The following is a 25,410-nucleotide window of genomic DNA, read 5'->3' as shown; positions in this document are numbered from 1 at the left end:
CCCTTTTTGGTTGATTTCAAATGGAACCTAGAATGTAGGTGCTAATATTTCAAAACATTTTGAATGTGATTTGTTTACAAATGTTTCATAGAAATATGCTTGCAAGCTTTGCATTTTTTACTATATATACAAACTATTATACTATATATTTAATATATGTGTTTATTTGTATGTGGTATCAAAAGATTAGAGATTGAAGGAAGGACCATGGCTCACAAAAACCACGTGAGCATGCTATATTGTTGGTCAAGAGCGCACAGTGGATGCTATTTTAGTGTAGGCTCTATTAGTGCCAAATGAATGATTAGCTTTAGGTGCTTTTTGCAAGAGGTGCTTTTAAAAGATCACTGTTCTTTCAACTAAAAGCCTGCTTGGTTACTACAAAATACCCTCTGACATTTAACGTTCTAGGGTGAACATACTGTGACATGCATGCAATATATAGGCCAGCAATGAATAATATCCACAAATGAGATTGGAATTCACAAGCAAATGCATATGTAATTTTTTACTTAGGAGCTTGTCAATTAGGGTCAATTAACTAAGCTAAACATACTTTGTACAGCTATCTATTACTTATAGCAGTAGTGCTGTCAAACGATTAATCGTGATTAATCGCATCCAAAATAAAAGTTTTTGTTTACAGAATCTATGTACTGTGTATATCTATTATGTATATATAAATGCACACACATGCATGTATATATATTTAAGAAAAATATGTTATGTTTATATATAAAATATTTCTAGATAAATTATATGAATTTAAATATAAACATGTAAATATTTGTAAAATATATACTGTATGTGTGTATTTATATATGCATAATAAATATACACAGTACACACATATATTATGTAAGCAAAAACTTTTATTTTGGACGTGATTAATCGCGATTAATCATTTGAAAGCACTACTTGGCAGATTTTTTTGTTTGCATAGCAAGTCTCTATGACATAAGCACATGATGCCACTAATCTAGTACATTCGCAATGTCTTTGCCTAAAGTATTTACAAATATAAAATGTACAACTATTTATACACTCAATATTAGGTAGCTATTTACTTTAGACTCAGAGAGTATGAAAAAGAATGGGTTTAAAAAGAGCAGTATTGTATTTACTATGTTTGAGCTAAACATAAGGCCGGTGATTTATCATGCACAGTATTCTGCTTTCAGTGGCCCATATACACACAAACACAAGAGATTGGCTGTAGCCTTAGGAGATATGCTCATATTATGTATTTTTATAGTATAATAGCCATTACCCGTGAAGAGAGTGAAAGATGCAGTCACCGTGGGAACTGAGGTGGATGGGATAGAGACAAGATAGTGAAAGAAAATGGGATTACAAATCCACTCTGAACAAACAGGACCATCTACTGGCCATTTAGAGAAATATACACTGGGGTGACTTGGTGAATTGGCCATTGATACATACACATGAGATGAGGGCAATTGCATATAGCCAAGGATCAACAGTTTCTTCAACATAAATAATCAAATATATTATTATTACTCTGCTGCACCCTCTTTCTATTTTTTTGCTTTAGATGACTTAACAAAATATCTCCTTTTCCGTGTAGCTGTTCAATTTTAGAAAGCTCGGGGCACAAAATAGGATCCATCGGGGCAGCGCAGTAAATTTGATAGTAGTTGTTTTTTGCTAATAAGGCTAATATATGTTTGCAAAACAGGCTGTTAACTCAATACAAGGACATCTTAGTAAAACAAGAATAAAGCGAAACACATTTGCTGGGAATATTTCCAATGTATTAATAGTGTAAACGGCTCAAAGCCTTTACTTTCCCAGATGATCACTCTCTGTGGGGTTTTCGCAAATTACTAAAGGATTTATTTTTGGGAGTAGACCACTTCTTTCTGTCATTACTGCAGATGTGCAAGTATATAATGCGCATGTCTGAGAACGCGCGCCTGCGCAGTGTGCACACCGCCCAACTCACACGCATGCATGCTACGTGCTAACTTTACAGAACATTTGAAAATCAATTCTATAGTTACTGTTGAAATTGGACACAAGATTTGTGCACATTTAATATTTATATTTTATTTTAATATTTATATTTTTCATGGTGGCAACATCATCGGGCCACAAAAACGGCGGCTTAGACCCATAAAATGAACTTAAGTAGCCTATGGCACATTCAGTATGCAGCATATCTCTCCCTCAGAGTTTTTCAGCTTCCAGTGGCGTCTTTATCGGTTTTTTACAACTGCCATACCTTTAACAGCTGTATAATTAAATAGGCAACCATGCATTTCAAAGTCTACCTGACCTAGGATAATTTGTTTATTTTCGACTTCATAATTTGTCCCCTACGCCCGCTGCACCTGCCAAAAAAAACGATACAAATAATAATGGTTATGTTTTTTTAAACTTGTCCTATTGCAAGACGATACGATTCCAAAATCATTTTTGCAACACGGAAATATGAGAATTCAGTGGCGTAATATTGTAACAAGTTGATACACAGTTTCGCGATCCAATGAAAAAGACAAAGAGCGTGTGATGGCTGGGGAGGGTTGTGCTTTAAACGCGCATATCGAAACTTAGTGCTTCAATCTGCGAAGGACCTCACAGACTGACCTTCCTCTAAAGGGTAAGTTCAAATACACTTCATATTTCTACAGTGTTCGTTGTTTTGTGCGTACATTATACTGTACTTGCGTTTCGTGTATTAATGTCTTGTCTTGCATAAAGCTCGCGCACCAGTAAATTCAGGTGACGATTTCACTTACAAACAGACGGACAGTCTCTTGAATATACGTGTTACAGAAATGCAAACTTTAATCATTTAAGACGTTTGTGTGCGCGTTTTGTATGCTTGTGACTCCTGCGACCTATTTTTCCTGGTAAATCGACTTGAAAAATCATGCTCAAATATCGGTTTTAAAATTTCGCCGATCTCTTCGTAATCACTTTAGCGTGGGATTCAAAGTTTGCTCTTCATCATTTACGCCAGGCACATGCAGAACATACTTTAAAGTATATGCTGTATATCAAGACGGGTAGGTGCTTCCTGGTCACCTCGAAGTACTTGACAATGTTTCCTTTAAGATTTTACAGGGAAATGGTGCGGTCGTTTAGAGGACATTCCACACGAGAGCAGGTTTGCCAGTTTCCTTGAACATACGCCAATTAAGCAGACTGCCATTGTGACCTTAACCTCGTGCTTTAAACCCTATAATAATTTATTAGAAACTGTGAATAGTCTTGGACTTGGCTGGCTGCACATTAGCTCTGAGCAAGGACAGCACCTGCCTACCTGTCTAGTTTAGTGTGGCTTAGGACAGTAAATGAACCCTTATGTCTGTTATCATTCAAGATGACAGATAATAACTCTGCTCCAGTTAAACCATTTCATGTTTGACCTTTAAGGGACGTGAACTATGGATTAACCTGCAGTGCCTTAGTTCAGAAGAGCAGTACTGTCATTGAATCTGACAACAGATTATAATTTCTGAGCTGTTTAAGTGAAAACAGACTAAGATGCAGACTAAAAACAGTCTCTGATGTTTTTTCGGGTCCTCCTTTTCACTATGAGATTGAAGACTAGATGTGCTGTGATTTGTTACTGCTTTACATGTGTAGTTATGTGGCACAGATGCAGGTGATGTTTGTGTGACTGTCTGCTTTGCCAATCCTGTCTAAGGTAAGACTGTGGGCTGAATTTTTGAGCTTGTTTGGTTGAGCTGGCTTTAGGGGGCATGAATATTTAGTTTGAATACACGACTGAATTTATAATTCTCATAATAGAAAAAGTAGGCCTAAATGCTTGTTTAAATGCTTAAAATGCAATTTTATGAATTGTGCAGTATAAACATCTGTACAAACAAACAAACAAAATAAATAAATTATATATATATATATTTTTATTTTTTATTTATTTTTTTTATGGATGAGTTGGACTTAAATTTTGTATGAAGAGTTTTGATTCAGCACTTTTTGAATCAAATTCATATTGTTTTTCTATTATTCAGTTAATATAAAGTTATATTATACTGTATAATTTTTCCTACTTTTCTACTATGGACAATAGCAGTAAAAAATAATGAGTAGATGTGTCATGGTAGTTTATGCCACAAAAATGTTGTATGGAGTGTATTGAATGGAAATGTTTCAAGTGAATAGCCGAACTGAACAGGTCATATAACAGGAATCCATTGAAAAGCAGGGCTTCGCCGTTGGCTTTTGGGATTTTTCAGTTTTGTACATGATTTCCCTCCTTCTGGGAACAGCAGATATATGTGTAAATGATCATTTTGAGGGAAAGAGGAGCAACGGTTGCAGAACAGCAGTAGTTTTTGCTTTGATCTTTGGAGATCATTACATTTTCAATCAGCAGGGTAATGTCCAGTTCACATCTGTTTTGTACTCTGTACCATACAAAAATACTAAAGTATACACTCATGTCAGAATCACTTTGTTACAGCTGTGATGTGGTGTGTTAGATAATAGGCCTACTGTAGATCATTTTAAGTGCAAATTATTTAAATGTGCAACAATGTCCTGTCAATATGGTTAATTTTTAAAATATTATGAATATGAATTAATTGATACACAAGTTGATACATAGATATCAAAATCAGGTGAGGAATCACACCAGAAGACCACACAAAAAAAGGTTTGCGATCTAGGTACACTTTGGCTCATTCTTCACAAATTTAAATGTTTAAGACAAATGAAAATTATTTACAAATATACTGTACATGAACTCAGAAGCTTAGCATACATATTAATTGAATAATATTATATGTGTCTGCAGGAAAGCAGCTCTGATCTGTCTGTCACCAAATAAAAAATGTAGCCTATGTCGTCATTACATGATTGCATGATTTAAAAATACATTAAATAAGACCTTACAATCAAGAACATCAAACAGTTACATTATACAGTCATTAACACATTAGCCAAACCAAAAATGGACAAAGCTATGATATATAATGAACAATGTAGTACTCCTGTGAGTTTGGGAAATAATGTGAATCATTAGAAAAAACTGAAATGCATTAGACATAACTGGTGGGACAAATGTTTGCGGATATGAAGAATGCCCGTTCAGGGACATCCCCAGTATTGATGAGTCAATGTTGCAAAAATGATGCAAAATCTGCATTACGTTCCTCATATCCGATTTTACAAACATTTGTCACACCAGTTATATCAAATGCATTTCTGTTTCATCTGTTGTTTGAAAGTGTTTCCTAATGAAGGCCAAATAGAAACTGAAGGATTTCCCCAAAATTCTCATGCATACACCAGTTTTCACTTTCACTTTCACTTTCAAGGCTTCCCACATCCAGAAGTGCTGAAGCAGGATGGATTATATGAGATGATGCGATCATATTTCTAGCATTGTCAGTAGACTGCACTCTGCCTAGCTGATTGTCTAACATTCTAATTCAGTTTTAATGATTGATAACCCTCTCAAACATTTTACTTTACATTTGCAATAATTTTCTCTAATTCTTTTCCCAGGTCTGATTTGGAGTCCAGATTCAGGGACACAAAGAAAGGCTGTTGAATTTTACTATTTAAAGAAGGTAGTCATTTTCAAGTATGTGTTTTTATTTAGTGCGTCTGATTTGGAGTCCAGATTCAGGGACACAAAGAAAGGCTGTTGAATTTTACTATTTAAAGAAGGTAGTCATTTTCAAGTATGTGTTTTTATTTAGTGTAAGGATTTCCCCAAAATTCTCATGCATACACCAGTTTTCACTTTCACTTTCACTTTCAAGGCTTCCCACATCCAGAAGTGCTGAAGCAGGATGGATTATATGAGATGATGCGATCATATTTCTAGCATTGTCAGTAGACTGCACTCTGCCTAGCTGATTGTCTAACATTCAAATTCAGTTTTAATGATTGATAACCCTCTCAAACATTTTACTTTACATTTGCAATCATTTTCTCTAATTCTTTTCCCAGGTCTGATTTGGAGTCCAGATTCAGGGACACAAAGAAAGGCTGTTGAATTTTACTATTTAAAGAAGGTAGTCATTTTCAAGTATGTGTTTTTATTTAGTGCAGGGGTGTCCATTCCTGCTCCTGGAGGGCAACTGTCCTGCAGAGTTTAGCTCCAACCCCAATTGAACACACCTAAACAAGATAATCAAGGTCTTACTAGGCATACTAGAAACTATCAGGCAGGTGTGTTCAGGCAAGTTGGAGCTAAACTTTGCAGGACAGTCAGTGGCCCTCCAGAACCAAGTTTGGACACCCCTGATTTAGTGTGATTAATAACAATAAACCACTAAATAACACTGTTTTTCTGTAATTCTCTCTTTATAGGTGCAAAAATGTCATTTACACGCGAGCAATTTTATAACGAGGCAATAAGGCCGAATTTGGCTCGTTTTTCATCAGTGGTCAAAGTGAGAGATATCTTACCTCACCTGCAATGCCTCACATTCACTGATAGGGTAAGCAGTACTACATTTAACTACAGATAACATCACAATTATATCTAGATATGCAAAAGTAAAAGACTTGGGTAAATTATTTTTTGTTTACTAATTCAATTTGTGTTTTTGCAGGAAGAGGTCGAAGCCAAGAGAGAAACTTCTGGAAACTTCACTGCTATGCAGATACTTCTAGATAATCTACGCAGACGCGAGAAATGGCCTGATGAGTTCATCACTGCACTCCGGAACTGTGAACATAGGGAACTGGCTAATGAGATGAGCGCTACTTATGACAGGATCAGGGGCATCACAAGTAAGAGCTTTCTTGCTTGTGTACAAAACAAATTATGAAAAGGAGGGACGTTATTTTATGAATGCCTTTTTTTCTTTATCTATAGATAATGCTGCTCCTACACCCAGACCAGCACCTGCTCCAGCTGCTTCTTCTACTTCATCTGGTTCCACAACAACCACAACCACAGTGACCGTTCATGCAGTCCCAGCAACCACTCCTCCTCTGCTGATTCCACCCTCAGGGGGAGCCCCAACAAGTTCAACTGCCTCTTCCAACACTGCAGCCCCCAAACCATCTCTTGCTCCTGTTAAACCTCCTACTCCAGTTCCAGCACCTTCTCCTGAACCAGTTTCCCAAGCTGAAGTAGCACCTCCTGTTGTAGCTCCTTCCCAAGCACCTTCCCCTCCTGAAGTCTCAGTTTCTAAAGTGTCTTTACCTGTTCAAACCCTCACTGGGGCAGCTGAGAACAAAACACCTGCTTTAGATAATTCAGATGACTTGGCTTTAACAGACCGAACCACCATCTCCTCATCAACTGGTGAAGCTCTCCTCTCCACCTCAAGTGCTCAAGCATCCTCCTCAGACACTTCCACTTCTCAAAGTCAAATAACAAAGCTTTACACCACCTTCCAGACTTCTCCGAAGTCAAAGAAGACCCAGGTGCCAACAGCAGACATAGATATGGACCCTTCTGAGATACTCCCTGTCCAAGACACAAATCCCCCATTGAGAATGGAAAGGACATTTCAGGAGCCGGAAGAGATATCTGACCCAACTGCAAATGAGGTAATACTCAACCCAAAGCACTTCACTGTTGTTCTTAGGCAAATCTGTGACGTAGCAAGTTCATTATTAAAAGGATCTGGTCAACTCTATTTCAAATTTGTCCAATGGTTAATATGTTGTTTTCTGTGGCTTAATCTTCTGTTTTCTCTGCAGAGGGATCAGAGGAACAACACTGTTGGGTTGCCAGTTTTTAATAATGCTCCAACAAATTCTACCACAACAGCTCAGGCAACATCTTCTGCACCTGCTGAGGTGGTTACGCACTCTCCCTCTTCCATCGACCAGGAATGTTTCAGCAAGCCTGAAGTCCTTCAGCATCCAGAACCCCAGCAGAACAGAGCAGAGATTCTTCCTGTCTTTCAAGAGGAGCCTTGCTCAGTGGTTTCAGGTGACTTGGAGATCAGCAATGCAACAGACTCTTCCACAGAACTTGGAGAGTCTACTAGTCTTGCAGACCAGAACTCCGCTCCCTTTGCTTCCCTTGATTCTGCTACTCAGTCCTTTCAAGACTCTCCATACAATGCTGCTCCCTTGACCTGTAACCAGCCTGAGGAGGACCACTATGAATCTTTCTACGGGAGTCATACACCGATAAATGTAATCCAGTTTGCTGAAGAGCCATCTGCTGAAAATATGAATGGTCAGCCACCAAGCATCCTGCAACGTAGCACAGTCATCTCTGAGGACCAGCATACCCTGAACTATGTTGGCACAGGAAGTGCAGTTCATCTTTCTGAGCCATCTGGGCATGACAGTAAGAAGTCAACCACCATCAACGTTCGAGAGGAAGAATCCAGTGCTGCTAGGCCAGAGCAGAGAGGAGAGGGGCGCCCAGAATTATTCAGGATAAACAACTTCCACCTTATTGCTGCTGCAGGGATTGGTCTTTCTGCTGCATTATTGGCCTGGAAGTTCACCCACAAATGAAAATTTTGTCATCATGTACTTACTCTCGTGTTGCATGAAACCCCTATGATTTTTTTTTTCAATGAAACACAAAGGGACTTAAGTAAAATGTCCAGGCTGCTCTTTTCCATAAATAACAGTGGATAGTAACTGGTGCTGAAGAAAAGGACAAAATGTACAATAAAAGTAGTACAATAAAAGGTTTGTACTATATACTAGGGATGGGCATTCCAGGCAAAAATAATATTCGAAAATTGCTGGGTATTATTCGATTATTATTTGAAAATCACACCCCTCCCCCAACTGCATGCACAAACACCCATAAACGGAGAGAGACGGGATTCACGCTTTCAATCTGTATAATAAACTGTTTAATTCAGAAGCTAGGCTACCTTAACTCAAGCCATATAATGATTGTAACGTGCTGAAACATTAATATAATAAACATAAGCGAATGATGGCACTTATTAACATAAGAGTCCGTCGTTTAGCATGAATCAACTGCCCATAAGGCTAGGACATTCCATTTATAAAGAGGGAACCCCTAAACAGAATAGATACGAGATGGGAGAAAAAATATACATCAGTATCTTCTGTCGCAATTATATTGTTGGGTAATTATTCTGTCTATAAACTGTTGGCATCAGAGAGCCGTTATTAATATACGGGGCATTGAAATCGCTTATGAACCGCGTGCTAATTTTTTTACTTTCACTTTCGAGATTCGGCAGTACTTACCACACATTTTACAAGATTAGATGTTTGTCAGTGGTACTCAGGATCTGCAAATCATTCGCCGTCATCCTATCAGTCATCTCTCCTTACTCTGTTTATGTGGTAAGTGGAATGTTATGTACTGTAATGTAACAGGCAACCGTTAACAAGCGGCTAACCATGTCCCTTTAGTGGCTCCGTAGAACGCGTTATTTGTTTTCCGCACCTTTCTGAATCCGGATTCACCCACACCTCAAACCTAGTCAGGGGTGTTTGAGGTCCGCACAGAACTTCGTCCTTACTGTAACTGATATATGCTATGCAAATCTTTTTTTATGCCACGCAAGTCTATAGTGTGCGCTTGAGAAAATGTGTTCTTCTGTTGTCTTTGACAGTTTCTAGGTGCGTGATTGGCAGCGCCACCCTCTGCTTACATGAACGCATCACCACCGCATCTGCACGGAAAACATGGGGAAATTGTAAAGACAATAATCACACAACCTATTCGATATTCTATAATAAAATCAACTAATCGAATATTCGAAAATCGTGACCCATCCCTAATATATACACCAAGACTTCTATAACCATTCGATAGCTTGCTATGAGGAACGGACTGATATTTTAGTTGTCCAACATGATCTCTTTCGCCAAACTCTCTAGTGATTTTATCCTCATGTTAGATAAGTTACTTTATTTCAAGGGAATGTTTGTGCTAAACTGTTTTGCTTTTGTGTACTGCTCAATCTTGATCATGTACAGTCAGTAATGATTTCCAGAAATGTTTCTGAAATAAAATGTCCTACCTTGAGTCTTTTTCTGGTCAGTCAGAGCATAAAAGGCGGTAAAGATTGTGAACAAATGATGCTTGCAGAGTTGTTATGTGAAGCGCGCCATCTACTGTTGAAGAAGACAACGTATGAACCGAACTGACAATCTGATTGGCTCGTTGCGATTTCAGAGGACAGGAGAAGAGCATTCATTGGTATTTCGAGTAACTGTGCTGGTGTTGTAAACACAGCGACGTAAATATTTTCTGTGGAGATGAGAATGACAATATGAAATACAGACGATGCATTTATATATGTTAACTGTGATTTTTCTGCTTAACAATTGATATTGGTAAAAGACATAATGGAGGTGAATGGCTTCCACTGTGACGGCGAGGGATGTGCGGAGGAGCAAGAGGAAGAACCGAAAGCGCTCAGGCGGCCTCGATCAAAGACGGAGGCGTCATGTAGCATAATGGCTACACCGGGTGCAGACAGCGCAGCGGCCGGCGGCAGTGCACTCCGAGAGCAGCGGATGTCAAAATCGACACCGGCGATGCTGAGGCTCGATTCGCTGAAAAAGAACAGGCCGCGTAGGTGAACCATCTTGTTATGGCGCTAGGTAACAGGGTTAACGGAGCTGATGCCACAGTGAAATCACAGTGATAAAATGTCAGATATAACGTTATATAAATTAAACCAACAGTCATACGTTGTATAGCCATTTTTGTCAATTTTTTGCGTTCGCGGTTGGCATCATACTATTGACTAATATGCAAAACATAATATACACTATGCACTTAAATGTTTAGACGATAGATAACATTTAGCATTAAACATAATACAATTCATATATTTACTTATGGTATAGCAGTAATACTAAAGTCTAATTTACAGACGATTAATTTAATAAGCACTTAAGATATTCTTCAGGAATCTTATATATCAAAAGGCGACCCAGCACTGTACAATGGTACAGAGTAATAACGTTTTATAACCAAAAATTTAATATTTAAGTGTGTGACACTTGTCGTGTTGACTTATTCTTCAAACGCAACCATTTGCAAGGAACAAATATTTATTTTTGATTAATAAGAAGTGTTTTTTTATTATTACTTAAAACACTATTGTGTATTTGAATTCATAACTCTGTTACCTTTTATTTTGTCTTTTTCTGGTCAGTCAGAGCATAAAAGGCGGTAAAGATTGTGAACAAATGATGCTTGCAGAGTTGTTATGTGAAGCGCGCCATCTACTGTTGAAGAAGACAACGTATGAACCGAACTGACAATCTGATTGGCTCGTTGCGATTTCAGAGGACAGGAGAAGAGCATTCATTGGTATTTCGAGTAACTGTGCTGGTGTTGTAAACACAGCGACGTAAATATTTTCTGTGGAGATGAGAATGACAATATGAAATACAGACGATGCATTTATATATGTTAACTGTGATTTTTCTGCTTAACAATTGATATTGGTAAAAGACATAATGGAGGTGAATGGCTTCCACTGTGACGGCGAGGGATGTGCGGAGGAGCAAGAGGAAGAACCGAAAGCGCTCAGGCGGCCTCGATCAAAGACGGAGGCGTCATGTAGCATAATGGCTACACCGGGTGCAGACAGCGCAGCGGCCGGCGGCAGTGCACTCCGAGAGCAGCGGATGTCAAAATCGACACCGGCGATGCTGAGGCTCGATTCGCTGAAAAAGAACAGGCCGCGTAGGTGAACCATCTTGTTATGGCGCTAGGTAACAGGGTTAACGGAGCTGATGCCACAGTGAAATCACAGTGATAAAATGTCAGATATAACGTTATATAAATTAAACCAACAGTCATACGTTGTATAGCCATTTTTGTCAATTTTTTGCGTTCGCGGTTGGCATCATACTATTGACTAATATGCAAAACATAATATACACTATGCACTTAAATGTTTAGACGATAGATAACATTTAGCATTAAACATAATACAATTCATATATTTACTTATGGTATAGCAGTAATACTAAAGTCTAATTTACAGACGATTAATTTAATAAGCACTTAAGATATTCTTCAGGAATCTTATATATCAAAAGGCGACCCAGCACTGTACAATGGTACAGAGTAATAACGTTTTATAACCAAAAATTTAATATTTAAGTGTGTGACACTTGTCGTGTTGACTTATTCTTCAAACGCAACCATTTGCAAGGAACAAATATTTCTTTTTGATTAATAAGAAGTGTTTTTTTTAATTACTTAAAACACTATTGTGTATTTGAATTCATAACTCTGTTACCTTTTATTTTTTAATGTATTATACATTTTGTCCCATTTTACTTACAGGGCTGAAAATGTGCCAACCTCAATGAAAATGACAGAAAATAAAACTGCTCATATGTAGTTAACAGTGAACTTTTTCCTAACAAAGTGAAATGAGCTTACTCACAGAAAATGTTTAGAAAATGCACAAGGTATTGAAGTCACTTCACTATTATTGGTCCCCAGCTTTCCCATGGTTTGGCATGGACATTGGTGGCACATTGGTGAAGCTGGTCTACTTTGAGCCCAAAGACATTACAGCGGAAGAAGAACAGGAGGAGGTGGATAGTCTGAAAAGCATCCGCCGCTACCTCACCTCACACACCGCCTATGGCAAAACAGGTATACGAGATGTTCACCTGGAGCTCTCTGACCTCACACTTTGGGGCCGCAAGGGCAACCTGCACTTCATCCGCTTTCCCACGCACGAGCTGCCTGCCTTCCTGCAGATGGGCCGAGACAAGCATTTCTCCAGTCTGCACACAACCCTCTGTGCCACTGGAGGTGGTGCATTTAAATATGAAGATGGCTTCCGTACGGTGTGTCCAAGCTCAAATTGCTGCAATTATATATATTATTTTATGTGATCTGTTTAAAGGAATAGATAGACCAAAAATGAAATGATGGCCTCAGTCTGATCAAGATGTAGATGAGTCTGTTTCTTCATCGGAACAGATTTGGAGAAATTTAGCATTACATTACTTGCTCACCAATGGATCTTCTGCAGTGAATGGGTGCCGTGAGAATGAGCGTCCAGACAGCTGATAAAAACATCCACAAGTAACCCACACGACTTTAGCCCATCAATTAACATCTTGTGAAGTGAAAATCCATCATTAAGATGTTTTGATTTTATAACACTTATAACCAAAATAAAATACGATTCCATAATCCAGAATTGTGATGTTTTTATCAGCTGTTTGAACTCTTAGTCTTACGGCACCCAGGATCCAATGGTGAGCAAGTGATGTAATGGTACATTTCTCCACATCTGTACCTATTTAAGAAACTCATCTACATCTTAAATGGTCTGAAGGGGATTTTTGGTGAACTATTCTTTTAACTAATTGGTTCTCTATGCTGTCTTTCCTCTCTTAGATGGCCAATCTGCAGCTGTTGAAGCTGGATGAGCTTGAATGCCTGATAAAGGGGGTTCTGTACATAGACTCAGTGGTCTCAAGTGGTCCACCTGAATGTTACTATTTTGAACATCCAACAGACCCTGAGCGCTGCGAGCAGAAGGCATACAACCTGGAGAACCCCTATCCTCTGCTGCTTGTCAACATCGGCTCTGGTGTCAGCATACTGGCTGTATACTCCAAAGACAACTACAAGCGTGTTACTGGAACCAGGTTGGTCATGACTTAATAATATTGCAACAGTTTAACAAAATAAATGGGCATTTTACTGTAAAGCTATAGTAATATTTTCTGTCTCCACTTTAGTCTTGGTGGTGGTACATTCCTTGGGCTTTGTTGCCTGTTGACTGGATGCTCCACCTTTGAGGAGGCATTGGCAATGGCCACAGAGGGGGAAAGTACACATGTAGATAAACTAGTCAAGGATATCTATGGTGGCGACTATGAACGATTTGGCTTGCCAGGATGGGCTGTTGCCTCCAGGTACAGGCATATACACTAGCTTTTGAAAATTTTGGGTCTTTTTTTAATGTTTTTAATGTTCTTAAATCAATCCAAATGAATTTAGGATTCTTTGATGAACAGAATAGAAAACTTTTGTATCATCACAAATGTTTTTTCGGACATTTTTGATTCATTTAATGCATCCTTGATGATTAAAATAGTTAATTTTTTTTACTTTTAACCCCAAGTTATATCTAAACAATTACATTGTTATTCCTTATATGACACTGTTATCATTTTAAAATGGTTCTGTAATGACACTGATAATAGACGTGAATCAGTTTAATCAATATAATGTGCGTGTATTTTCTTTTGTAGCTTTGGGAGCATGATGTGCAAGGAGAAGAGAGACTCAGTCTCCAAGGAGGATCTGGCTAGAGCAACACTTGTCACCATCACCAACAACATTGGCTCAATCACGCGCATGTGTGCACTTAACGAGGTACACGTGCACATCCACACTTTAAATCACCAGTATGTTGTCCTTGCCCTTGTCTGTCAGCCTCTTTACGGTGCTGCCTTGTGGAATCTGGATCAAGCAGCATTGTACAGGGCTATGAGAGACCAGGCGCCAATCAGCTCCTTGGAAACTCCTCTTAAAAGAATGACATTTTCAGAATCAGTGCTCATTATGAGTTTCTTCCATTTAGAACATTGAAAGAGTGGTATTTGTTGGGAACTTTCTGCGAGTGAACACATTATCCATGAAGCTGCTCGCTTATGCTTTGGACTACTGGAGCAAAGGACAACTCAAAGCCCTGTTCCTGCAACATGAGGTGTGTGTGAGTCTTTGTAATTCCTCCAAAGCTAAACAATATCTGAACTAATCACTTCAAGTCATTTTATTTGTGTTTTTCAGGGTTACTTTGGTGCGGTTGGTGCACTTTTGGAGTTACCAAACCCATCCTGATCTGCTACACAATCTTAGTTCACAGCTTTTACCAAAAGACAGAAATATTTATGCAAACAGACCAAAATTGCCTTCAAATATCAGACCATGCCCTCAACTATGCAGACCAAGCTCTGACATCTTATTGATACCAAAACTATTACTATAATAACATCTCTTAAAAATATGCTATACAGTTAGGTTAAACAATCAGAATTAACTAAATGCCTATACTAGTTTAAGGAATTACTGCAAACATCAGAACTGTTTAGAGCCTTTAACTTTTGAAAACAGTCAACCACTTGATATGAGAATAAGCCAGCAAGATCTGATCCTTTACATAGCTTAAATCACAACCACGTGATTAGACATCATTTATAATGTGTCAGCTGCCATCTTATACTGTACTATAATTACTGGTTATGAACTGATATTGCATCAAGCAGAAGAACAGTGACTGAAACTTGTATTGTTTATGGTTGCTAGTGATAGTAATCATTATGGTACATTGCACTATTTTGGGGGCACAGACATCATTTACTCAAAAGCAAGCTGATCAGTCAAGCACTTTGCTCATTTTGCTCTCCTGTATATGTAACTGATGCAACATAAATGCAAAATGACTAAATATAAATAAATGTCGCAGTGAGTTCAGAATCTGAATTTCATAAATGTTATGCAGCTCATATTTTGTTTGTAGAGAACAGTGTTGTTTTGACAATTATTGCATAACGGTGTGAGAGAGAGAAAGGGACCAGGCAAAACTTTTTTCAGGGAGGGGAACAAAAACTTTTAAACTATGGATATATCTCCTCAAAACAGTGAGTTCAGAATCTGAATTTCATAAATGTTATGCAGCTCATATTTTGTTTGTAGAGAACAGTGTTGTTTTGACAATTATTGCATAACGGTGTGAGAGAGAGAAAGGGACCAGGCAAAACTTTGACCTTTTTTCAGGGAGGGGAACAAAAACTTTTAAACTATGGATATATCTCCTCAAACCTGAGAACTGTTTTTTTTTTTCTTCTTTGGAATAACTTTGGTGTCCTTGTTGCATAAACCAACACTGAACCAACATGTGTTCTGTTGCCTTCTCTTTATAATCTGTGTACCTTACTTGCTCAATGCTCAAGTCGGTGTAAATAATCAGTTTGTTCCTACACCAGCAAATAAGAAGTGCCTTGCGTTTTGTTTTTAAAACATGGAAAACAAGCATTGTTCTTCAACAAAAGCGCCTTTGTAAAAAAAAAATGTTTGTAATAAAATATATAAATCACTATAAAAAGGCTTCTTCGTGCTTTTGACATGCAGAAACAATGACTTGATTCATTAAAATCTGATATTTTAACAGTGGCACGTTATATATATATATATATATAATTTTTTTTTTTTTTTTTTTTTTTTTTTTTAATATTCCAGCAAATTTCACAAAGATCAGAATCCCCCAGCATGTATTTTTACAAACGTAGAACGTGCCTGAGCAGAAGAAAGTTCCGTTATGCAAGTAGGAAAATCTTTTCCTGAACTGTGAAAGGGCTATGTGTTTTTCCTAAAATAAATCCTGCCCCTTTTCATTCGCGTGAAGTCGTCCACGAGTCAGCTCCACCTCTCCCCCTGTGCCCCGTCTCCCATCGCTCTCTCTCCCACCCGCACGACTGTCTAGCTGGCAATTCACTGCCGTTACAGCCCGTTATCTCTGCTGCTCATTAGACGCTTTTCTTTGCTTCGTACAAGGTCTGGGTTCTGCAGCAGGTACTCAAGTCTTTTCTGAATGCTTTTCTGGTTCTGTGCATAAATATAAACTGCATGAAACTGTGTGCCAAGACTGGAGAGACCGCTTAACTTGAGGTAAGGGGGGGTGGGGGGGTTATGATTTTTATTCCTCTGAGTATATTATTGAATAGTTTGATCTTTTTCGCAAAAGTGTCATCAATATTGTTGAATAGAGTAACGTTAACGTTATTTACTTGCACAGATATGATCTGAGATAAAGCAGCTGGACGCCAAGGAGCCTACACTTCCTCTATCACCTCCCTTTATTCCTCTCAGTTTTACAGTGAAGCTAATAAATGATGTCAAAGCATTTGCAACAGTTTTAGGTTTTAAATAACACTGATATCATTATTAAAACACTATTAGAGTTTTGTCAGAAGTTCCTTTTTCTCCTCCCCAACAGCAGTCTTCAGATGCTGAGCTGCTTGAACTACATTTGAAGTCCCTTTAAATAAGTAAATAAGCATCGGTTTGCATTTTGCCCTTACATGTTTATTAACCTGATGTTTGATAGTGAATTTACCTTGTGGGGTCCAGACCTGGCTGTGTCTCGCCGTTACCTCAGTATTTCTTTTGCCTGTTTATAGGCATTTCAAAGCATGATATAGTTTACCGATGATGTGAGTTATGGTTTTTATCATGTATTTTATGCCGATAGTTTGATTTAGTTATATTTACCGTGGAAATATCATGTGCTGGTGAATCATGTGCCCCTGAGCTACTGGAGATCAGTTTTCAATTGCGCACCAGTCTCTTTACTCCCTTGTATAATTGGATCCATCCAGGAAAAGTTATTGATCTATTCAGTTGGACATATTTTACATATTTAATTTTACACATGTAACATTCTTGAAATTACTTCAAATACTTGTCTTATACAATTAAGCAGATTTAATAGGTATTTAATATGTAATATGCATTAGTTAGTTAGTGTAGCCTACTTTATTAGAAAGGAGACAAAGGAAGTATTGGTCGTGAAGAAAACAAAGTAAAAGGTAAATATCTCCTGTGCATAGAATAGTTATATTTGTCATTTCCAATCAACTTGTTCAGTCAAATGATGCATATTTGAGATTCTAGAAAAAAAATGTGTATTTAAGATTCTAAAACAATTCTAGCTATGAATTTCCAATAGGATGAAAAAGGAGCCATTTTATCCCAAAATTTTAATTCCATCACCTCATTTCCACAATACATCATTAAAGTTGTGGTGTAATGTTAATGACAGAAATGAAAGAATTCCCAGTGTGGGACATTGTTAATAGAAAAATTAAGTAAACTAACAAACAAGAAAACTGTGTTCTCAAAGAGTTTATTTTCTTAAAGTCTACTGGACCAAAAGTGGCCATATTTAAAGGAAATATTCATGCGCATAGAATAGTTATATTTGTCATTTCCAATCAACTTGTTCAGTCAAATGATGCATATTTGAGATTCTAGAAAAAAAATGTGTATTTAAGATTCTAAAACAATTCTAGCTATGAATTTCCAATAGGATGAAAAAGGAGCCATTTTATCCCAAAATTTTAATTCCATCACCTCATTTCCACAATACAATACATCATTAAAGTTGTGGTGTAATGTTAATGACAGAAATTAAAGAATTCCCAGTGTGGGACATTGTTAATAGAAAAATTAAGTAAATAGATTCTTGTTACTGTACACTGCAAAACATGCTTTTTTCAAAGTTGTAAATAAATATTACTGGAGTACATTTTACAAGAAAATACTGTTTTACTTATGTATTTGTGAAATTTTATAGCAACAAAGTAAATTTCTTTTAGTGCAGTATATATATTTTTTACATTACAGTAATGATAAAGTTAGTTTTTGCATTACGGTAATGATAAAGTTTTTTTTTTTTTTTTTTTGCATTACGGTAATGAGAAGTGGTGATGGGGGTTAGTTACCTTGCTTAAAAATTATGTCGCATGGCAGAAAATCTTCATGATCCTAAAAATAGGCTTAATAGTCCTTAAACAGTATACACATTTGGGGTGAAATTTGACCAGAAGTGAAATTACGGTAAATGTCTCTTGTGAACAGAATAGTTTTAGTAATTTCCAATCAATCTGTCATTTAATGATATCCAATTGTTGGAAATTCAAGAAAACATGTCCAAGACACATTTAGCTTTTTTTGTGACATGATCATTACCATAATGCTTCTGAACATTTTACTTTTAGAGGGTTTTTTGGAGAATAGTTATTTACTGTAAACCGTAAAAAATATTTTTGAAAAAATATTAAGATGAAAAAAAAGATAACTGCAGTATGTATTATTATTTCAGTCTTTCTGCTTCAAAATTAAACGTTTAATACAATGTGTATTACTTTGTAATTTTTTTGTGACATTTACTAGTAAAAAATAAGTCCTACTCATTTGTTTTAGTGTACAGTCATTTTTTACAGTACAGTAATGACTAATTACATTTTTGCATTACGGTAATGAGAACTAGGGGTAGGAGTGTGCTTAACATGTTCTATGTGAACACATGATAGTGCTCAAATCAAAACATACTGACATTCACACAACAGTAACCACATGTTTTTCAGTATTTTTCAAACCTTCCCCTCTTTGTTTCTGTTCCCTGCCGCAGAGCCGCACATGGAGCTGTGTCAGTGGTGGCGACACATTGTTGTCTTCCTACTTCATGCTTGGATTCCATCATGCTTTGCCCAAACCACACCGCCAGTGCGCTCAAGCCCCACACCGACCCCTCAGACAGCAGAAGGCCCGGAGACTCTGAAGTTCCGTCTGTCTGGCTTCCCCAGGAAACACAACGAGGGCCGAATTGAAGTGTTTTATAAAGGCGAATGGGGAACCATCTGTGATGATGACTTCTCGCTGGCCAATGCCCATGTCCTCTGTCGCCAGCTGGGCTTCGTGTCTGCCACGGGCTGGACTCACAGTGCCAAGTATGGCAAGGGCACAGGTAACGTTCCTGCACGCATTCACACACTCAATCAGAGCAGATATAAAGCAGTTTCTGTATGTGCTCAGAGAGTTTGTGTCTGTTGCAGGTAAGATTTGGCTTGACAATGTGCAGTGCAGTGGCAGTGAGAGGAGCGTGTCAGTGTGTAAGTCTCGTGGCTGGGGTAACAGTGACTGCACTCATGATGAGGACGCTGGAGTGATCTGTAAAGATGAGAGACTGCTGGGATACGTGGACTCCAATGTTATAGAGGTAAAGGACCCTACACAGACACAATTAAAATGAAAAATTCAAATCTAACTGCCGTTGACAGAAAATATGAGAGAAAATATTTTACAAAATGTATTTTAACTGTACTATATTTTTGTCTATTTCTAAATTTATTTTAATTTTTCTTTTGTTTGGCCAGTGTTGTCTATAGCTTCTTTACTAGTTTACCTTTACTACTACCACTTTGTAACAATATTATAATTAAGTGTTATACAAATATATTTCAATTTAATTTAAAATAAGTTTCTCTTATATTGTACAGTAAGTATTGTTTAGTGCAAATGAATGGATTAATCACAGAAACCTGTGTGCCTAACATTGTTAATATATTCATGGCCCTAACTCAGATAGTACAAAAAAGAAATGTTGCTAATTTAACAAAAAATAATTTAAAAACAACATGTTGTCTTTATAATAGAATACTTGCTTTTAGCATTTCTAAGTGTGGGAAATGGAGTTAAATACAATAACTTTTAACACAGTGGTATTTTAGCATACTTTTAATATTATTGTAGTTTTTTATTAATATTTTTAATTATGTTCTTTTTTCAGTTTTCATTTTAGTTAAATTTGTTAGTAATTTTATTATTTGTTATGGAATTTTTTTATTTTGTGATTTTTATTACCTTTTTTAAAATATTACTCTAAAGTGTAATTTAGTTTTAGTCCAGTTAATTTTTAGTTATTTCTAGTTGTCCAGTAAACTTAAACTAAGTTAGTTTGACAAGGCAACATTACTAATTTTTTAGTTTAGTTTAAAGGGGTCATATGATGCGATTTAAATTTTTCCTTTCTCTTTGAAGTGTTACAAGCTCTTGGTGCATAAAGAAGATCTGTAAAGTTGCAAAGACTAAAGTCTCAAATCCAAAGAGATATTCTTTATAAAACTTAAGAGTCAATCACGCCTACCTAAAACGGCTCATTCTAACACGCCCCCACATGTCTACGTCACGATGTGGGAAGATTTGCATAACGCCGCCCAAATGTTCACGCAAAGAAAGAAGGCGTAACTTTGATTCTCGCTGTAGTATTGTTGCTGCCGCAATGTCATGAAGGCGCTGTGTGCTTCGTTGTGAAAGCGAAATTACTTTGTTTGACCTTCCAAAAGAGGACATGACTAGAAATCAGTGGTTAGGTTCAACAGTTCAACCCAAATATTCAGATGTGTGCAGCACAATTTATGGAGGACTGTTTCCTGATCCTGGTAGAGTAGACTACAATGCTGGCTGTTCTGACTCACAGACTGTAAGTACGTATTCATATTTAAAGGATTTGCCACCGATGATTCAAACGCGAGTTTTGAGCAGTGTAGAGTAGCGCTTGTTGTTTGTCATTTCTCCAATCACAAATGCAGACATGGTTTTATGTTTACGTGGCGCAATGCAATGCAACGCATAAAAAGACAGTATAAGTCATTATAATCCAATCAGAGCACACCTCACTTTTCAGACCGATGAGCTTTGTAAAAACAGACGCGTTTCAGAATCAGAATCAGAATGAGCTTTATTGCCAGGTATGTTTACACATACGAGGAATTTGTTTTCGTGACAGAAGCTTCCACAGTGTAACAGAATGACAGTGACAGAACAAAAAAACAAACAAAAAAAACACACAGATAATAAAAAATAGTACAAGTAAATAAGGAATAAAAATATACAAATCGACAATTCTATGTACAGGTATATAACAATAGACAGTTGTATATACAGGTATACTATGTGCAAATTGAAATGTAGACTGAGTATGTGTGTTAGATAAATAAGTGTATGAGTGAATAGTTGATCTCCTTTTCCAGTGTGCATTTAGCCTGTTTATACAAGACATTGTCCCCCTTCCTGTGAACATCTTCTATGGCCTGATGGAGCTGTCTGAGTTTTGCAGTGAACCATGGTTTGTCATTGTTGTAGGGTAAATGAGTCCTGGTTGGAATGCACATGTCTTCACAGAAACTGATATAAGATGTTACCGTCTCTGTGAGCTCGTCCAGGACGGTGGCAGCAGCTTCAAAAACACTCCAATCAGTGAGGTCAAAACAAGCTTTTAAATCCTGCTCTGCTTCATTAGTCCATCTTTTTACAGTCCTTAATACAGGTTTAGCTGATTTCAGTTTCTGCCTGTAGGTCGGTATAAGATGAACCAAACAAAGGCGGGGCATAGAGGAGAAACAATAATGTACAGTATGTGGAAAATAATGTGTTTTTTGAACCTTAAACCACATAAACACATTTCATTACACCAAATACACAAAATAATGTTATTTTTTAGCAACATCATATGACCCTTTTAAGTTTTTATCTAGTATTTGTATTTGTATGTTTTATTTCAGCTTAATTTTATATAACAAATATTTTTTAATAATTTTTGTTAACTATAAAGACTAACATGCAGGAATCACTCGATGACTGAGCTCTGCATCTTTTTTTTGTCCTGCACTGTCTAAAGGGGTTAAATACACTCCCATCTCACAAGCTTGTTCACTCTCTGTTCATGTTTGGTTGTCCATATGGTTTTTATTTTTTGCATCATGTTCCCCATCTCTCAGGTGCAGGTAGATGAGAATAAAGTAGAGGAGGTGCGTTTGCGTCCTGTGTTCACCATAGCGACTAAGCGGATGCCTGTCACTGAGGGGGTAGTGGAAGTCAAGAATAAAGACGGATGGGCTCAGATCTGTGATAATGGCTGGACACCCAAAAATTCACATGTGATTTGCGGCATGATGGGATTCCCCCACGAGAAGAAGGTCAACAAGAACTTCTACAAGTGAGTGTTCATGACATGTTGAGGCCTGGATGTAGGGAAGGAATCGATTTTATCCATCATCAGGAATTGATTGGATTGTGGTTGGCCATGGAAACACTTTTACACATTTGAATATTACTCTATTTAGACTTTGTGTGTGGCATCTCACTTTACTGTGGTAGTTTAGCCAATGTGAGAGGAAATTATGTTTACTTTCTCAGTCATCTGTGAAATGCAGCAACATACACACAGTTTAAACCACAGACAAACATCTGGACAAGGAAACTATTGCATAGACGTAGGACATTCATGCACACCAACTGGTAGAAAGTACACTGTAGGGGTCTCATCCCAAAATCCAATGGAATGTTACAAGAATGTTCCACTTACATGAATAAGCCCTATGCAGTACAAATGGCTTTACACACATACACTTAGACAAACCAACCAGTGAACAATAAGAAAAAGCTAAGAGGAACTCTCTATTCAACACCTGTCTGCATTTATTTCCCATGTGTGGTTTTATAGACTATATAACGGTTTCATTTCTCAACCCGTCTCCTTAATAAGGCACGTACGCACCATTACCTACCCCACATTCTTGAAACAGTGGCACACTGTGACTGATGATGTTTCCATAACCCCACTTCAGTTGTTTTTATAGTTTTTAGGATATTTTAATGGAACTTAGGATTCCAGCATAGTTAAAGAAGCCTGTTTTATTATTAACCAGAAGGTTTCTTTCTGGAAAGCTTCGACTTTATCATAGTGGGTCAGGTCAAAATAACCCAAAAAATACAATCAAAATCAAATAAAAAATGTTTGGTGTAATGTTAATGTTAGGCCAAATATGATAATTAAGTAATATAATATAATTATATATATATATTAAATTATATCAGCTATAACTAAATAATATAATAAACTCTCTTCAACTTTAATGTAATATTAAATAACATTCTGCAGTTAAAATTATAATCAAGTACTTTACATGTGCTTTAGAATGTTATTCAGTACATCAAAATATGTATACTTCTTTGAAGCATCACTGAAGGTTATTAAAACATATTGATTTAAAATGTAAAAGTCAAACATTTCCACAAGTGCACTTTTTAAAAGTGTTTTAAGAAACAGTAATGAAAGTGTAGTCTCTTTAAGTACACTTAAGATGCCTTTTATTTTATTAATATTGTCTGCAGTTACAGTTTTCTATAAATATATGCTGTGAAGTATACTACAAGTGCACATTCAGTACAATTAAGCACACTTTTTTTCTATTTAGTAAGGGTTAAAAGGTTAGTTCACCCAAAAATGAAAATTATGTCGTTAATTACTCACCCTCATGTCGTTCCAGACCCGTAAGACCTTCGTTCATCTTTGGAACACAAATTAAGATATTCTCTCATCTTTTTAAGTGGGAGAACTTGCACAATTGGTGGCTGACTAAATACTTTTTTTCCCCACTGTATATATATACATTTTAAATTGTAAGAAGACTTTCAAAATTTTTTACCGACCATACGTTTGAACAGTAGTGTACATTATGCAGTTTTGTTGTCCTGCTGTGTGTCTACATCAATGAGAATTAATGAGTTTATAAAAATTACACAATTAACACAGTTCTGCTGCCGTCTCCAATAAATCTGTTCATTATAGAAATTAAATGCTGATTACATATGTGTATACAAGAATATTGCAATAGCTGTTGAGCATTTAAACATCTTTCTCTGAATAAAGGCTTAACCTGAGTATGGACCCTAATCTGAAAATAATGTGCTTGTATATCAAATGTTTGATATTTAGTTTTTAGTTTTAATTGTGTCATGCATCTTTATGTGTGAGCTTGTTGTGCACGACTTGAAAGTCTGGTAGTGTTTGATCCTTTGAAAAGTCATGTAGTGTATTCCAGCCATACAAATACTGTACAACGGCACCAAAAAGTATTTAAACAAACTTGAAACACTTCACTTTAAGGGATAGATAACCCAAAAATGAGAATTCAGTCATCATTTACACAGCCTCATGTCGTTTCAAACTTGTATGGCTTTCTTTCTTCTGTAGAACAGAAAAGCAGATATTTTGAAGAATGATGGTAACCAATCAGTTTGGGTTCCCACTGGCTTTGATTAAATATTTTATTTATCCAAAATAAAACATTTGAAGAAGTTACTTTGTATGTTTGTGTGAACTATTCTGCTATGTATGAGAGCCATGTGCATTTTTGGAGGCCTCAAGGCCAAACTGACTGACTGTGCAGGCCTCATGGCCTACAGTCAAACCAACATTTATTCAGACACCTTCAACATTTCTCACATTATTACAGTTTATTTGCTGTAGTTTAGAAAATGGTAATAAAATATGACAAGAACTCAGATTTAAGCTGTGTCAGAACAAATTAATCTTGATAATGTCAGATAACTTTGATAGAAAAGTATGTAATGAATTAGGTTGAATAGCTGTCAGCTGTTAAATTTAAGTACACAATTAGATAATACCAATTTGCGTCAACCAGTTACCAAGCAATGCTTAATTTTGTTCCCTTTCAGTCGGTCACTCTCGACGTCACGTCGGATGACCGACGAATTGGGATCTCGCTTAGAGAGACCAATCTACTTCGAGTGTAAACTAAATGAGCCAATGCACATTGGCATGCGATTATTGCATCCAGCTGCCGCTGATCACAGCGTGAGTATAAGTAGGCAGCAGATGCAGTGCATAATCAGCTTTTCGCTTCGGAGACGAGCGATCACATCGTTCTGCTCCTGACTACTCTACTGAGAGAAGAAGACTGAACGAGTTCAGAGCGCTCTTGGAGAGTGTTTCATCGGTGGTGGTTTCCCGTGTCGAGTGGGTTACACACATCAGGCTGCACTACCCCGTTTGTGTTGCAGGTGATCATCTCCCCTGTGCGCCTCAGCACGCTAAAAGAGCTTTTTCCCTAAAAGAGCAATTTCGGGTG

At 37.1% G+C, this 25,410-nt stretch overlaps 2 protein-coding genes and 1 pseudogene across 4 annotated transcripts; all 3 read left to right on the top strand.

The window, feature by feature from the left end:
• Nucleotides 1–2,107: 2,107 nt before the first annotated feature.
• LOC107582532 (flocculation protein FLO11-like) lies at nucleotides 2,108–9,173 on the top strand. Of its 2 annotated transcripts, XM_016268424.1 has the most exons (6): nucleotides 2,108–2,623; nucleotides 5,503–5,567; nucleotides 6,316–6,446; nucleotides 6,561–6,741; nucleotides 6,827–7,509; nucleotides 7,663–9,173. In XM_016268424.1, exons 3-6 carry the CDS (start codon nucleotides 6,324–6,326, stop codon nucleotides 8,434–8,436), a joined length of 1,761 nt encoding a protein of 586 aa, XP_016123910.1. In that variant the 5' UTR covers nucleotides 2,108–2,623; nucleotides 5,503–5,567; nucleotides 6,316–6,323; the 3' UTR covers nucleotides 8,437–9,173. The 2 variants fall into 2 exon arrangements, with proteins under 2 accessions (XP_016123910.1, XP_016123912.1); XM_016268426.1 differs by lacking the exons at nucleotides 2,108–2,623; nucleotides 5,503–5,567 and adding an exon at nucleotides 5,934–6,017.
• An 859-nt stretch (nucleotides 9,174–10,032) lies between these two features.
• On the top strand, nucleotides 10,033–15,490 carry LOC107582531 (pantothenate kinase 3-like). Of its 2 annotated transcripts, none has more exons than XM_016268423.1 (8): nucleotides 10,033–10,114; nucleotides 10,259–10,492; nucleotides 12,389–12,741; nucleotides 13,301–13,554; nucleotides 13,648–13,824; nucleotides 14,164–14,287; nucleotides 14,496–14,621; nucleotides 14,705–15,490. In XM_016268423.1, the coding sequence occupies exons 2-8, from the start codon at nucleotides 10,264–10,266 to the stop codon at nucleotides 14,753–14,755; spliced, it is 1,314 nt and encodes a 437-aa protein (XP_016123909.1). In that variant the 5' UTR covers nucleotides 10,033–10,114; nucleotides 10,259–10,263; the 3' UTR covers nucleotides 14,756–15,490. The 2 variants fall into 2 exon arrangements, with proteins under 2 accessions (XP_016123909.1, XP_016123908.1); XM_016268422.1 differs by lacking the exons at nucleotides 10,033–10,114; nucleotides 10,259–10,492 and adding exons at nucleotides 11,167–11,239; nucleotides 11,384–11,617.
• A 668-nt stretch (nucleotides 15,491–16,158) lies between these two features.
• LOC107582556 (lysyl oxidase homolog 3-like) overlaps nucleotides 16,159–25,410 on the top strand; it is a 25,052-nt pseudogene continuing 15,800 nt past the window's right edge.

The sequence above is a fragment of the Sinocyclocheilus grahami genome, unplaced genomic scaffold, assembly GCF_001515645.1.
Source record: "Sinocyclocheilus grahami isolate Dianchi unplaced genomic scaffold, SAMN03320097.WGS_v1.1 scaffold45.1, whole genome shotgun sequence".
Taxonomy (NCBI): domain Eukaryota; kingdom Metazoa; phylum Chordata; class Actinopteri; order Cypriniformes; family Cyprinidae; genus Sinocyclocheilus; species Sinocyclocheilus grahami.
Note: the sequence above shows the minus strand (reverse complement) of the source record. Positions and strands in the feature narration are given on the sequence as shown.